This window comes from Chelonoidis abingdonii, chromosome 3, assembly GCF_003597395.2.
Source record: "Chelonoidis abingdonii isolate Lonesome George chromosome 3, CheloAbing_2.0, whole genome shotgun sequence".
NCBI classification, from domain to species: Eukaryota; Metazoa; Chordata; order Testudines; family Testudinidae; genus Chelonoidis; species Chelonoidis abingdonii.
This window is the reverse complement of record NC_133771.1, coordinates 5,813,181-5,827,186: the sequence shown is the minus strand read 5'-3', so window position 1 is coordinate 5,827,186 and position 14,006 is coordinate 5,813,181. Positions and strand designations below refer to the sequence as shown.

The 14,006-nt window shown below is 46.2% G+C and overlaps 1 protein-coding gene across 1 annotated transcript in view; it reads left to right on the top strand.

The window, feature by feature from the left end:
• The window catches only part of LOC142046531 (angiopoietin-related protein 7-like), a 28,920-nt gene extending 17,283 nt beyond the window's left edge, over nucleotides 1-11,637 (top strand). The window contains exons 5-6 of the mRNA XM_075063500.1: nucleotides 9,571-9,766; nucleotides 11,491-11,637. Of these exons, the coding sequence (XP_074919601.1) occupies nucleotides 9,571-9,766; nucleotides 11,491-11,637 (343 nt within the window). The remainder of the gene's footprint in view (nucleotides 1-9,570; nucleotides 9,767-11,490) is intronic.
• Nucleotides 11,638-14,006: the final 2,369 nt, after the last annotated feature.

Genomic DNA, 14,006 nt, shown 5'->3' with positions numbered 1-14,006 from the left:
TGGTGGCTTCACATATCTGGGTGTATTAGCAGAGCGCTGCACTAATAAACAGAGTGGTCTGACAACTGTGAGTCCTGAGTCTAACTTTGACAATATCATACATTTCTCCGCACCTTTGTCTAGCGACATTACAAATTCTTCGTTGCAGATCTCTGTTTTTATGTGTATGTCCAGCACCTACCACCCTGATCTTAGTTGGGTCTCTAGGCACTAAACAACAATTGTATTTTAATCATGCGGTAGTACACGTGTTAGTGCATGCTAGATGTGTACACTGGATACACGTGTGTATCTGCATGCTAGATGTGGGAGTCAGTTTCTACAGATTATTGATATAGATTTCTGGAGAGGTGCATTTCTGTGGTGTTGCTCTACGGATTTGTATTTGGACTTCAGAAGTGGGTCTTTAATGGACTCCTTGGGGCTGTGTAATGTACAGTCCTAATTCCACACATAAAATAACAGTAACTTTAGTGAACAAAAAACATGGAGCTGGTCACGAAAAATGGGAAGACGAGAGGAAGATCATGAAAACCTTTGTGAAATTTCATTTTTTTAAATTACCCTTTTGACTATTTGCTCCAGCTCCAGTGTCCTAAACAAATAAACCCTGAACTTAGCATAACACAGCTGTCAAAACAAGAACTATGCCTGTTTCAGCCTTGCAGTGAAATGAGCACGTGAGAGGGTGGAGAGGAGCAGTGCAGAGGAGGGGGGATGGAGTGAGCAGGGGGCAGGGCCTTGGGAAGGAGCAGGAGCGGGGCCTCAGGGAAGGGGGCAGTGGCAGGGCAGTGGCGGGGCAAGGGTGTTCGGTTTTCTGGATTAGAAAGTAGGCAACCCTACCCACTAAGGTCAAACTGAGTCTTTCCAATGACTCCAATGGACTTTGATCAGCTCCATGCCCCAGGGATTGGTGGACCTGCTGACCAAAAGCATGAGGTGGCTTGGCTTCAGGGCATAAATTACCCCCAGGGGTAATGTCTGCATGCACTCAGGAGGTGTGATTTCCAGCGTCAGCAGGCATGCACGCACTACCTCTGCTGAGCTAGTATCTATCACAGTGCAGCCATGGTAGATAGATAGCCTCTCTCTCCCACCCGAATACGCCCATCGGCCATCCTAGACATGCACTCAGGCAGCCGGCCCTCCTGCAGCCACCCTGCTATTTTCAGGTGCTAGCCAAGCAAGTAACCATGTATGTCTGCGAATCACACCTCCCCACTGCAATGGAGGCGTCCCCTGGTGAGGGTCAGGTAGAACTTCCCTCTGAGCCATTATTCATATTTGTCCACTAGGCAGTTCTTGCCCTCCTGGAATGCCTCTGGGGCGGTCGCTATTGGAAACAGGACACCAGCATGGATGGCCCCGATCTGATCCACTATGGCAATTGCTTGTTTCTACAGTATGTTCTAAGCCAAACGACACACACCTGAACAGGAAGTGAGGCCTTACTCTCCATGGCACTTGTTATGGGAATCAAGCAAATGACCAGGAACTAACCATAACTTAAGGCCAATCCCACAGCCTTCTGGGCCCAACTTGCACCAATTCCAGAGGGATTTCAGCGCTAAGCCTTGTAGAAGATGGCCCTCTGCCTGCAGCAGGAACCCAGGGAAGGGCACCATGCCCTCCTACCTGAAGATCTGTAGAAGGCGTGCTTGTGCTTGTTGTTCAGTCTTCCAAATCAATGCGGAGAGAGTAGTCCCCTTGGTTCGTCACCTTGTGATGTTCTCATTACCGCCAGAACTCGCTGTTAATCCCCAAAGCCGTCTTTGTACTCGTTCCACGTCTGGGTGAAGTTGACCGAGCCGTCTGCCGCCGCTGGATGACGTCCAACCTCACCTGCCAAGGAGAGAGACGTAACACTGATTTGAGTCTCCGAGTAGCGTCATTAGTGAGGAACCAACATCATCCTGAGCCAGAACCTTGACTCAGCTCCACCTTATACTGACATTGGCCGACTGCCTGCCTTGCAGAGATGTCTTCAACAACTTGTCCATCTTCATCCTTGCACCCCAGAGGAAAGTTATTCTGCTGGTTCTGCAGCCAAGATAACTCTGCGATGTTATCAGTGGAGAGGTTTATAGATCACAGAGACTGAGTCTGATCCTGTCCTGCACCAGTTCTGATGGCAACAGAGTTACTCCTCATTTATGCTGGTATGACCGAGGGCAGAATCAAGCTGACAATTTAAAGAAAGACGCCTATTAGGAATGAAATTGACTGGAGAGTCCAGCGTGTTGTGTTATTACGTATGGCTCCACAGCCTGCAGATATGCATGTGCAGAAACACACTGCATGAAGCATGTGTCTCTTCTAGAGAATCTCAGTGAGGCAGCAGTCCAATCACTGCAGCTTAAGGAGGGGTCTCAGTGGCCAATGGCGTCCTTTCTGCTTACCTCTGAGTCACTAATGGGTGAGACTGTGCTGTCTAGACAGATACAGCGACCGCATCAGGTTGCTTGGAGATACTGCAATGGGTCGCAAATTGAATATGAGTAAAATAGGATGCAGTTGTGAGAAGGTATTATCATTCTGGGTGTATTACAGGAGTGGCACATGTAAGCAGGCTCGACTGACTCTCTGTGGGCCTGGGGCTTTTTGATTTTGTGGGCCTCTGTATACAAATCTTTTTTCCTATTTAAAACAAAATGATCACAATTATGGCATTGGCTATTAACACATTACTAACTGTCTTTTAATAATAAAGCCGTTCTGTGGTTCATTTCAGTCTTTAAAACACGTAGAATATAGTCAGTTAATCAAATAGCCTACGTCTTACTTTAAGACAGCTGTTATATTAGTTCTCTCTGAGAGGGAGTTTGGGAGCAGGACGGGGTCCAGGCTGGGCAGCAGTGTGGGGTGCAGGAAGAGTGAGGAAGCAGGCTTATCATAAGCATCTTCCCAAATCTGCGACCTTAGCGTCCAGAAATCTGGGTGCCTGCGTGAAACCCTCTAAGCTTAATTACCAGCTTAGATCTGATATTGCTGCACACATCCAAAAATTCCAGTGTTTTGGCTCACTCTGGTCTCCCAAAACCTTCCCTAGGGAACCTCCAAGACCAGATGCCCTGAGTCTACAACAAAGGGAAATAACCCACTTCCCCCACCTCTCTCCCACCAGAATTCCTCTCTGGGTACCCTGAGAGTTACTGATGCAACCTCTTTAATCACAATACAAGAAGCATGTCTCTCTTCTTCCACAAAGAGACAACCAAATACAAGGAAACAGAAAAGATTCTACTCTCTCTTTCCCCTCCCACCATTCCCTGGTGCTGCAAGATTCACCCTCCGTAGATCTAACACAAAGAGAATTTCCCTCCCCTCGTTCCTTAGCCTACCCAGAGAGAAAAACGCAAACAAGTCTTAAAAAGAAAACTTTATATAAAAAAAGAAAGAAAAAAGACATAAAAATGTTCTCTGTATTTAAGGTACAATATACATAGGTTCAATTCTTAAAAGAAAAAATGAATAAACAGCCTTATTCAAAAAGAGATCAATTTAAACATTCCAGCAACTACACATGTAAATACAAAAAAACAATAACATCTATTATTTTTCTACCTTTGTACTTACAACTTGGAAACTGAAGATTAGAAGCTTGAAATAGAAAGATCCCTCTCATAGCTGAGAGCAGACAAAGACACAGACCCAAACATTCCCTCCCTAGCTTTGAAAATCTCGGTTTCCTATTGGTCGCTGGTCAGGTGTTTGGTTCCCTTTGTTAACCCTTTACAGGTAAAGAAAACATTAACCCTTAGCTATCTGTTTACGACAAGCTCTTGGAGGGAGTTTGGTTGCAGGAGGGGATTTCTGGACCTGGAGGGCAGAAGGTTGAGGTAACAGGATGGGGTGTGAGGTTGTAGGGATGCCGGTCGGGGGAGGCACTTACTACAGGCAGCTCCCAGCCAGTCGGCACATTCAGGGCTCAGGCAGGCTGCCTTGCATGCGTTGGCCCATACCACTCCCGGAAGGAGCAGCTGGCTGCTGAAACATCTTTGAGTGCTCCTAAGGGGAGGCGGAGGTAGCGTGTCTGCATGCCGCTGGCCGTGTCCCACAAGCACCACCCCACAGCTCCTATTGGCCAGGAACCGGTGCTCGGGTGGGGGCAGCACATTGGCAGCACCTGCCCCTCCCCACGGGGGCCACAGAGACGTGCAGCAGCTGCCGCTTCAGGAGTGGCATGTGGCCATAGCCAATGCAGGCAGCCTGCCTGAGTCCTGCTGTGCGGGGTCCTCCTTAGCCCGATGCCCCGGGCCTGCAGCCCTAAAGCCCCTGCTGTTAATCTGGACCTGTATGTAAGACACGAAGGAGAAACGGTGCGGCTCTCCTCGCTGACCGTACTTGTGTCCAATTCCTGCCACGCCCAATCTTAAAGAAAGGTGTGGACAATTGGAGGGAGTCCAGAGAAGTGCAACTAAAATGATCAATGGTTTTAGAGAATCTGAACGCATGAGGAAAGGTTGAAAAAACTGGGCCCTGTTTAGTCAGTTGAAAAAAGAAAGACTGGGGGGCCAGGACCTGGTAAGAGTCTTCAAATGTATGGAAGATCTGTTGTAAAGTGGAGTGTGATCCAGTTGTTCTCCAGCCACCAAGGTAGGAAAGAATCTGGGCTAATCTGCAGCAAGGGAGATTTAGGTTCAATATTAGGGAAAACTTTCTAACTATAGGGGTAATTAAGCTCTGGAAACATGCTTCCCAGAGAGGTTGTAGGATCCCCAATCACTGAAGTTGTTTTTTAAAAACAGGTTGGACAAATCCCTGCCAAGGGATGCCTATGGTCTGCTTGGTCCCTTGCCTGGCCACAGGGGACTGATTTTATGACCTCTTCAGGTCACCTTCCCAGCCCTACATTCTAGGATTTCAGTTATGAATGGATCATTGTGGGACCCGGGACTGATGCAACTCCATAGGCGAAGGACTGAAAACAGTGGGGACGGTTACTACAGTCTCGAGATTGTACACGCTCCAGAGACATATTCTTCTAGGGTGGTTTGCATATACTGATTTTAGGCCATTCCCAGCAGAGAGGTCGGGGCAGCTTGTAGTACCACCCAGATACTTGAGCACCTACAAGCCACACAACTATCTTATTTATACAGATAAAGGGGGAGCATTTAGCAAGATAACAAAGGAAGCAGAATCTGATAAGTTTACCTGGGCTAGCCATGCATATCTTTTTCCTTACTAACTATTACCGATCTCTGTTAATGTTTCGCCTTAGCACCCTTGTTTATGCCTAATGTTTCTTTTCCTGGCACCTGTATTTCAACATTTCTTATTTCTGCTTAAGGTACATACAATTCTTATCCATTCTTATTTCACGATATAATTAATTCTACTTTCACCATCCTCCTTTTGGTCAGCTCCCGCCATGACCAAATTACTGGTTCACAAATCAATTGTTCTTTTTTTTTTTATGGTGATATTTAAATCATCATATTAGCACTCTGTTTGGGGCAGTCACCTGGGTGACACCAATTCTGGAATAACAGGAATTAACTGAAAGCATACAAAAATCACTAAGGTTTCAAACAGGATAGTTAAGGCTCCCTGAAACAACCAGTTTCATGCCAGAGAATTGAACAGGTTACTTAGCCACTTCCATAAAGACTCGGCTTTCATGAGGAAGATATGCGATGTTCTAAGTGCTAGTGCGATCTATTAGCTCATGGTATCATCAGGTATAACAGACAATATTGTTTCCAATGAAAGCACAGGCCCCTCCTTTGGCCGCCAGCACTATGTCCAATGCCTGAGTTCTGGGGGCTACCTGTCGGATCGCCCCTGTTTCTTGGCCAGGGCTCACCCCAAGTGGATATAAGAACTGCCTATAGCCCTTCCAGGTGTCATTACGTTCCATATGTGTTAACAGACAAGGTCCTCCCGTGAGGTCTGGGGAATGAGTGGATACTAGGACAGGAACACCAGTTTGAGAGTGGGCTGGATGTGGCTGCAGACCAGCATTTGAAATAAAAGGTTGAGCTATCGACACTTGCTGCTGGATAAAAGAATTGTCATTGTGGACCCCCAACCTTAAGCACCAGCAGCTGAACAGGCACCACCAGAGGCCATGTTGGAGCAGGGCGGCCCTCTGGTTCTGACAACCTCACTGAGGGAACTGCAGTCACAGTTTTATGTCCACCAGCAGCAGGCGCTAGGCTCACTACTGCTTCTTTTTGGCCTTGCTTTATGTAGTCGTCTGCTTTGGCAACCCTATGACAGCATGATTGTAGGTATTGCCGGCTGTTCCTCTACGTCTTTCTCGAGTCAAAATTGACTCTGCGTGGTCCTGAGGTGATGTGGCTTTGCCAGAGAGGGTGCTTTCTTACACTGTGAGCATGCATCCACGCTGCGATGTCCGTAGTTTAACAACCTCCCTTGACTCTGGCATATACAATGGCCTCACACCTTATCTTTTCCTGATGCATACATTCCTCAGTCACACAAATAGATTGAGAATCAACACAGTAGTATTTATATCAAACAAAAAACATTGCCAATTAACCTTGGTAAGTTTTACAATTGTAACCAAGACACTTTACATTGAGACACGGCTTTAATGTTTCTCTTATTTAATTAACATAGACACAATGAGATCCTGTCTCTTACTAACTAAATCTTAAACAAGAGTTAAGGAGGGCCCAATTTGTAATGCATATGGGAAAACGGAATCTTGTAGTTCCAGAGGGTCTTTTTTTTCTGCTATTCAAAAGGGTGGTTAGCGGATGAAATCCAATCATTACATTCTTTATACTTATAAATCTAATCCTGCTCCACATATCCCCTTTAGGACCTGATTATAATCGCCAGTGTCACTTCTTATTTAGTCCACGTATGAAATACTGGGGAGTGTTTGGGCCTGTGCTCTAGCTCTGCACACATTTGTTATTTATACCAGCACATTTTACCATTAAATTAAAAACTCAAAACTTAGGGTATTCATTATTGGTAACTGTTTGCCATTCTAGTGCCAAGCTTGATTGAAACTCAGCTAAATCAGTGCTTACGTAAGCTCTAGACTGTTTTCTGTGTTGTGGCAAATAGTAAATGTGATTATTGGTAACCAGTACTTACCTTACATTTACAGTTGTCTCTGGTGGGTTGCTAAACTTTTTTAAACAATTTCCCCAAGAATTAACACTACGCTAGCCCTATACAGTCTTTGGTATATCTGAAAGACACAAATAACATTTTTCTACCCCTTGGTGCATTGATATTACTTAAAAGATTCCTTTCTTTACAAATACCCTTGCTGATTGCAGGCAAAACAGAGGAATTCCCCCATATTTCTGTGTTTTTTTCTTTGTTGTGTTTGTTTATAGGCGGCCAGGTTTTAATGGCTTCTACTTTTTTAAGGGTTATGGAAATTTTCCACTTTTAGTTATAAATTCTGAGGGTGTGTACCTCAAGTTTTCCTCTTATATAGCAGACCAAGCTTGTATGTTTTCCTGCTGTGTTAAGCTTAAGTTTATTCATCAATGAATAGGAGCATCAATACCTATTTACCTTTAAAGGATTTTCCAAAAATCATCACATATAAAGTTGTTACAGGGTACCTACTACATTAAATTATTTATTTATAAAAAATACTAGCATCACATCTCTTAAAGAATTGTAACCATGCCTTTTATGTAGGCACATCTGTTGCTGACCAGAAATGTTCTTTATTTGCAGCTCTTTTTGTTGCTGGCAGTTCTTCACCTTTCTTTTCAGTTAGGTAATTTGATATCAACACAGGCTTGGCTTCCGGATTCAAACAATCAGCAGAGCTCAGAACTCTTTCTTAAACACACGGGAACTGAAAAGACAACACAGCCTATTGCGGCTCTTTTGAGGCCTAATAGGATTTAATTCAGCGACATTCATTTTGCATTTTTTTAAACCCTTTTTGCAATATACACTGCACATGTCCTAGGGAAATGCAATTCTTTCTATACCTTAACTTTTCAAAAAACATAGCCATATTAATTTTTACCACAAGGTGTAACTGGTTTGTTCTTACAGAGTTTTCATGTACCCTTATAAAAGTGACAGTCTGATTACACAGAGCTATTTTAAGGCTCAGGTTTTAACATTGCTTCTTTTTGTTTGTGCACCTCACCTCTGCTGTTGCTTCAGAGGGTCACTGTTAATTTCTTATTCTTTCACTACAGCTCTTATCTGCTATTGTTACAAAAAACCAACCAACCAAACAAAGACTTCAGATCTTTCCCTATTTTCCTGATTTTGACTGCCCTATTGCAGCCATGACTTGGTTTTTTATTTAAAAACTTTAATGTTGTAAAGAATCAAGTTCCCTTAGGGTTAAATGCTAAATCCCAAAGCCAAACAGCACTAATTACCTGGGTCTTGCAAAAAGGTCTGTCAGTTTGCAACTTTGAATAAAGAGTCAAATGATTTTTAGTGTCTTAAAAACAAAACAAACCAATTTATCTCACTACTAGAAGTGGTAAGACTCAGGGCTTCTGAGTCTTGGGGTCCCCCAGAGAAGGTTTTGGGAGACCAGAGAGGGAGCCAAGCCCTGGAATCACTTGGCTGGTGGCAGCGATATCAGATCTAAGCTGATAATTAAGCTTAGAGGGTTCATGCTAGCTTCTCATTTTATGAACGCTAAGGTTCAAATCTGAGTAGGAAAGCTACGATAGCTCGCGAGTCGTGCTAGTTCCTTCCCTGCCCTGATCCAGCCAATAGGAGCTGCGCTTGCGGGCGTGGGGCAGGGCAGCATGCAACCCCCACAGCCACCCCTAAGGCCAGGAGTCAGACATACTGGCAGCTTCCCAACCCTAGAGTCACCAGGATACCTTTTTGACCGGCTGTTCTGGTCCAAAACTGGACACCTGGTCACCCTATAGGGGTGTCAGGCCAGATCCAAATCCCTTAGAAACTTCCATCCTCAGTGATGTAACTATGGGTGTTCCCATTAGTTTCATCAAGTTTAGGGCATGTTAGTCCACACAGTAATTCTATAATTCTACACAAAGCGGGTTTTTCCTAGTTAATGTACAATGTTCTCTGCTTAAGGATGTCAGAGCTCCCAGGGAGGGTCATCTAGACAAGCCCAGAGGCTGAGATATTTAAAATGAACTGGTGGTAAACTGGAAAAACAAAACCCTTAGAAAAAGACCGATCAGTCTGCTGAGCAGCTGATTCCCCACTCTATCCCCTCCGTCCCAAGGGGATAATCCAAGAGATTCCAGCTCAGTCCGAGAGAAGAACAGGGCGTCAGCTTTACAAAGAAACAGAACCACATTATTAAAGGGACTGCCTAAAGAACAGCAAAAACAACACTGGGCATTAGTCCTTGATCTTGGCTCTAGGTTCTCAGGCCACCCACCCCAAGCCTCTGAGAAGCAGACTTGAATTAAGCCAGGGCTGACTCACATCTTCCCCAGGGGAGAGCGGGGGTTGGACCCTGAGCTGGCAAGATGCGGTTACAGTGAGCATGCCCAGCCTAGATAACTGGATGCAAATGGATGCACTGCAAGAATAAAGCTCACAATGCCCAGCTTGGAAAGGAGATATAGAAACCCCCAGGAGACAATTCAGCCTGTTTCCTCTTGTTTGCAGCATTGAGGATGAGGCAAATTATTACCGCCTGCATGTGGATGGCTTCAGTGGGACAGTAGAGGATTCATTTGCATGGTACCACAACAAGAGGAGTTTCAGCACGCCCGACACGGGGAACATCTGTGCCGAGATCTCCCACGGAGGCTGGTGGTATCATCAGTGCTTCTTCTCCAACCTCAATGGAGTGTACTACAAGGTATGGTGGCCACCTATGGACATAGGCACTGCTACATCATGTGCGAGGCTGCATGGACCCTGTTGTTCAGCATATAATAGCAGCTCCTCTTTGCCTGCCCAACCACAGCACTACAGGGTGCTACCTCATTGCTTTGAGATACCTTGAGTTCCTTGAAAGATATTGCTGGAATTATTAATAATATTTGAAGTTATTAATATTAATATGAGAAACCACCAAACACAAATTTAACCATACATTCCTTTATTAAATCCCAAGGCCAAATGGTACAATTGTATCTTGTACAATTGCTCTAAACATGCCTAACTAATAAGGAAGGCTAAGATTTGTCACACATATTTTTAGTAAAAGTCAAGGATGGGTCATGGGCAATAAAGAAAAATTCATGGAAGCCCATGAGCTGTCCATGACTGTTACTAAAAATATGTGTGACAAAATGGAGAGCTGCCGTTTCTACCCCCACCTCCACCTGCCACTACTTGTGGCAGCTGGGAGCTGCTGGGCAGCTGAGCCCCCTGAGTTTCGAACCATGACAGGCAGCGGGAGGGCCCTGCAGCTCTTAGCCACCGAGGGCTGAAGTCATGGAGATCTCTGGAAGTCACCAATTCCGTGACCTCCATGATAAAATCGTAGCCTTACTAATAAGCAATTTACTACATCCAAAAAGTAACAAAACATTTATAAGCATTTGATCAAGATACTTAGAAACGGGTTAAACCCAGCGGTGCTTAGACCCATGTTGGTCAGCTCCAACGTGGTCAGGCAGGAATTAGCAAAGGACCCTTGAAGAGTTTGCTTTTTATACCCTTTGACAAAAACGTGATGTCATTGCCAATTACTGACTTCAGCTAAAAACAGTTCGAGACAGTTCATCTAAATCCAGATAATATTTACAACCTTCTTTCTCCCAAGTATTTTCTCCTTATCGCTGCCCCTCTTTCCGGCTCATCAGCATCTCTTTCATTACACCTTGGTTCACATAGGAAATACCATTGGTATGTAAGGTGGGAAGGTCTATGTTGACTCCTTTGAAGAGACATTCTCTTTGTTTTATTGAAAAGCAACTGCAGTCACCCCATCCATCAGAGGTCTTCTTTTTAGACATTTCTCCTTATTTCACCAGCTAGTCTTTGAACAATTCATCCTTCTTACATCATTTCTTTTGGCCTTATAATTCATTCTTTTTAAGACCTTCCTTCTACTCGCTAGGCAGGGCCTCTTGCTACAACACAAATACATATTTCTTTAACCCAGCTCAAGCTAACTCTAATTTTTTTTGTCCTACAGACATAGTAGAATATAGAGCTTTCTTCTGCATGCAGGCAACCTCACCTTTTCTCTTGGGTAGATGGGCCAGTGCACACTGAAAGGGAGGGAAATCCCGGCTGAATTCTGTTCATGCGGATTTCGTGCCTGAGTGTTTTCATTGCTGATCCTGTCAATAAATTATCATCCAGTGAAAACAATCCAGGTTCTACAACCTTGAATGCCAATTTCCAGGCCTTCAGTGTCTGGTGGGAGATGATTCCAGATGCCAGGGAGTGTTTGTATAGTGCTGGATGCGCTCCCAGCACTAGTAAAGAGCACCAACTCCCTTATGGCTGAAGCAGCAGGGGTCCCTAAGATATATACTCCCCAGTGCATTGGAGGTTCTGGTTTCAAATGACTAGTCTACCACTTCTGAGTGTCTCCTATGCCTCACATTCTCCTTCTTTCTGTCATAGGGGGGCAGGTACTCCACAAAAAACCGCAAGATCCTGGGGCCAGACGGCATTGTGTGGTACACGTGGAAAGACACTGATTACTACTCCCTGAAGAAAGTCACCATGATGATCCGTCCGCGCACCTTCCGACCCCATCTCTCCCCATGAAGGGACTGAGGTTTTTTCTCCTTTCAGCTGATCCCCAGCTCCAGAAAGGGAGGGATGGGAGTGGCTTGTTATAGCTGGAGATGGACTGACTCCGAAGACCACAGAGGCCCCAAAATATCATCCTTGCTTCTGCCTTTGGGGAAGGGTCAAGAGAATGAAGACAACCAAGGAGGGAAGGAAGGCCTTCAATGTGTGATTAAATGGTGAAGCCCTGTGTTACCAAGGCCAGTTTGAGTGAAATCTTACTGCTCAACGCTCTCCTAGACTGGACATACCAAAGGCTGAGAACAGGCCAAAGATGGAAGATCGTGGTCCAAGAGAATCACATTTTTTAGGGGAACTATTTAAATGTTTTTAAACTTTTCATGAGATACTGCCATGTAGTGGCTTCAGGGACTGCAGCGCTGCCCTCTGCTGGAAGAATGCTGGATTCGCTTGCATGCCACATGACAGTGCCCTTGGCTGGCTTCGGCTTCTCAAGTGCGTCAGCTCAAATGCGGATGCCACCCTTTGATGGCTCTGGATGGATACAGGCATGGATTGTTGGCTGGAGACCCCAGATGCTCTTGGTGTGAGCTCAAGAACGAACGATGACCTGGGGGAAGTTCTAGGGGGACTCACACAATCTACTGGCTCGGGTGTATGTTTGTCACTGCCTCCTAGTGGGACACAATGGCCCTACTCTGGTATAAAGGCAGACCTCTCTGCTTGACAGAGCTCCACTGTTCCCTTATGGAAGAGATACTTGCATGGATTTGGAGTTGAAAGTCCATCATGCATCCCACTGACTCCATAATGCATGGGGCTATGCTTTCATCTCCTCTGGGGAGAGCTGGGAAGGCTGCCTCCTGGGGCCCGGTTCCTGCCTCACACATGTCTGTTTGTACACAGCACGCAGAGAACTGTATGTTAGATGGGGTGGGGAGAAGTTTTGCTACTGTCCCCCCCAGCCAGCGCTGCCCTCGATGTCTGGCACCCTGACATTCTGTAGCTGAGTTTCCTCAGGGATTTGCACCACAAATAAAACAGACATCAAAAGCCTCCCAGTGCTGCCATTTCAGTCCCATTTTCACTGTGGCTGTCCTTTCTCGGGGAAGAGAACGTGTGGTGAGGTGGGTTTCTGTTTTCCTCAAAGGCAGCCTGCCAGGGGTGGCAGGGGGGCAGGATTGGGTTTGTACTCACTCATAATTTGGTGGTGGGTAAAGAAGGGGGCACAGGGAGATTGGCCCTTTAATTACCTGTAGGCCAGCGGGGGCTTAAGGGAAAGAGGGAATCCTGCAGAGGGCTGCTCCCTGTGGACCATGCGCCCAGCCCTGAGAGGTAAGTGAAAGGATTCCCCAGGACCTGCTGTGAGCTGATGTTATGCAAGTCTCCTGCAAGACCCATAACTAGGGGGAAGGGTTTGGGCCTGAAAGCCAGAGCGTCCCCTCTTGAGAAAAGTGTAATGAGATTTTTATTTACTTAATAACAGAGTCTGGCTGGCAGGTATCTGTTGAGGTGTGTGTGTGGGGGGGAAGCTGTTACCCCTTAGGCATATGGGGGTGAAGGCTGGAAGTGATTTCCAAGTGGCTTTTCCTTGAGCCGATGTTGGCCCAGGGTTCAGGCATTTGGCTGATGCAACAGTTTCCACCACAGGAAATGCAGTAAGGCTGGGTGAATTGGGAAGGAAAGGGCAGGGTGGGGTTAAACAGAAGGGGGAGGGAGGGTGACAGGAAAGAAGGGGTTAACAAAGGATGGGGGTTGTGGACTACATTATAGCAGAGGCTCCTAGGTAAAGTGCCTCAGAGCTCACCTGTCCGCCCCTCCCCCACTCAACGACACTCTCTCCCACGGCTGCCCGACCTGCCTGCACCCCTGTCAAAGCTACACCCACACCCTTCTGACCCCCCTTAATCCTCCCAGCTATCACCAGACACCCCCTCAATGCGGATCAGTCCCAGCTGAGTCCCCTGCCAGCTGCCAATCCCTCTACCATCCTCCCGAGACAACTGGCTGTGATGTATGACCCCCCAGAACGTCTCCCTCCCCCCGCTTGCGTTATATGGTGCTTAGGTTCTTGCCTTTTTGGCATGTGATGACTAGAGCTACTGGCCATCTATTAATAAATAGCCAGAGACAGGGGAGTGGGACCATACCCAGTAGAATATAGGATGCCCTGTGGACTGGCTTTGGGGTGAGCTGGCTCGGGGGCATTTAAATAACACCTGGCTCTTTCCATCCATAGATCGCCAGGTTCTTGGTGAGGGTGGTAAATATTATCCCCCTTTTACAGAGGGCAAAGGTGAGGCAAAGAAGGGACTGACTGGTCCCAGGGTGAGACAGCGGGTCTGCTGATTCCTGGTCCACTGCTCTATCCACTCCACCCTGCT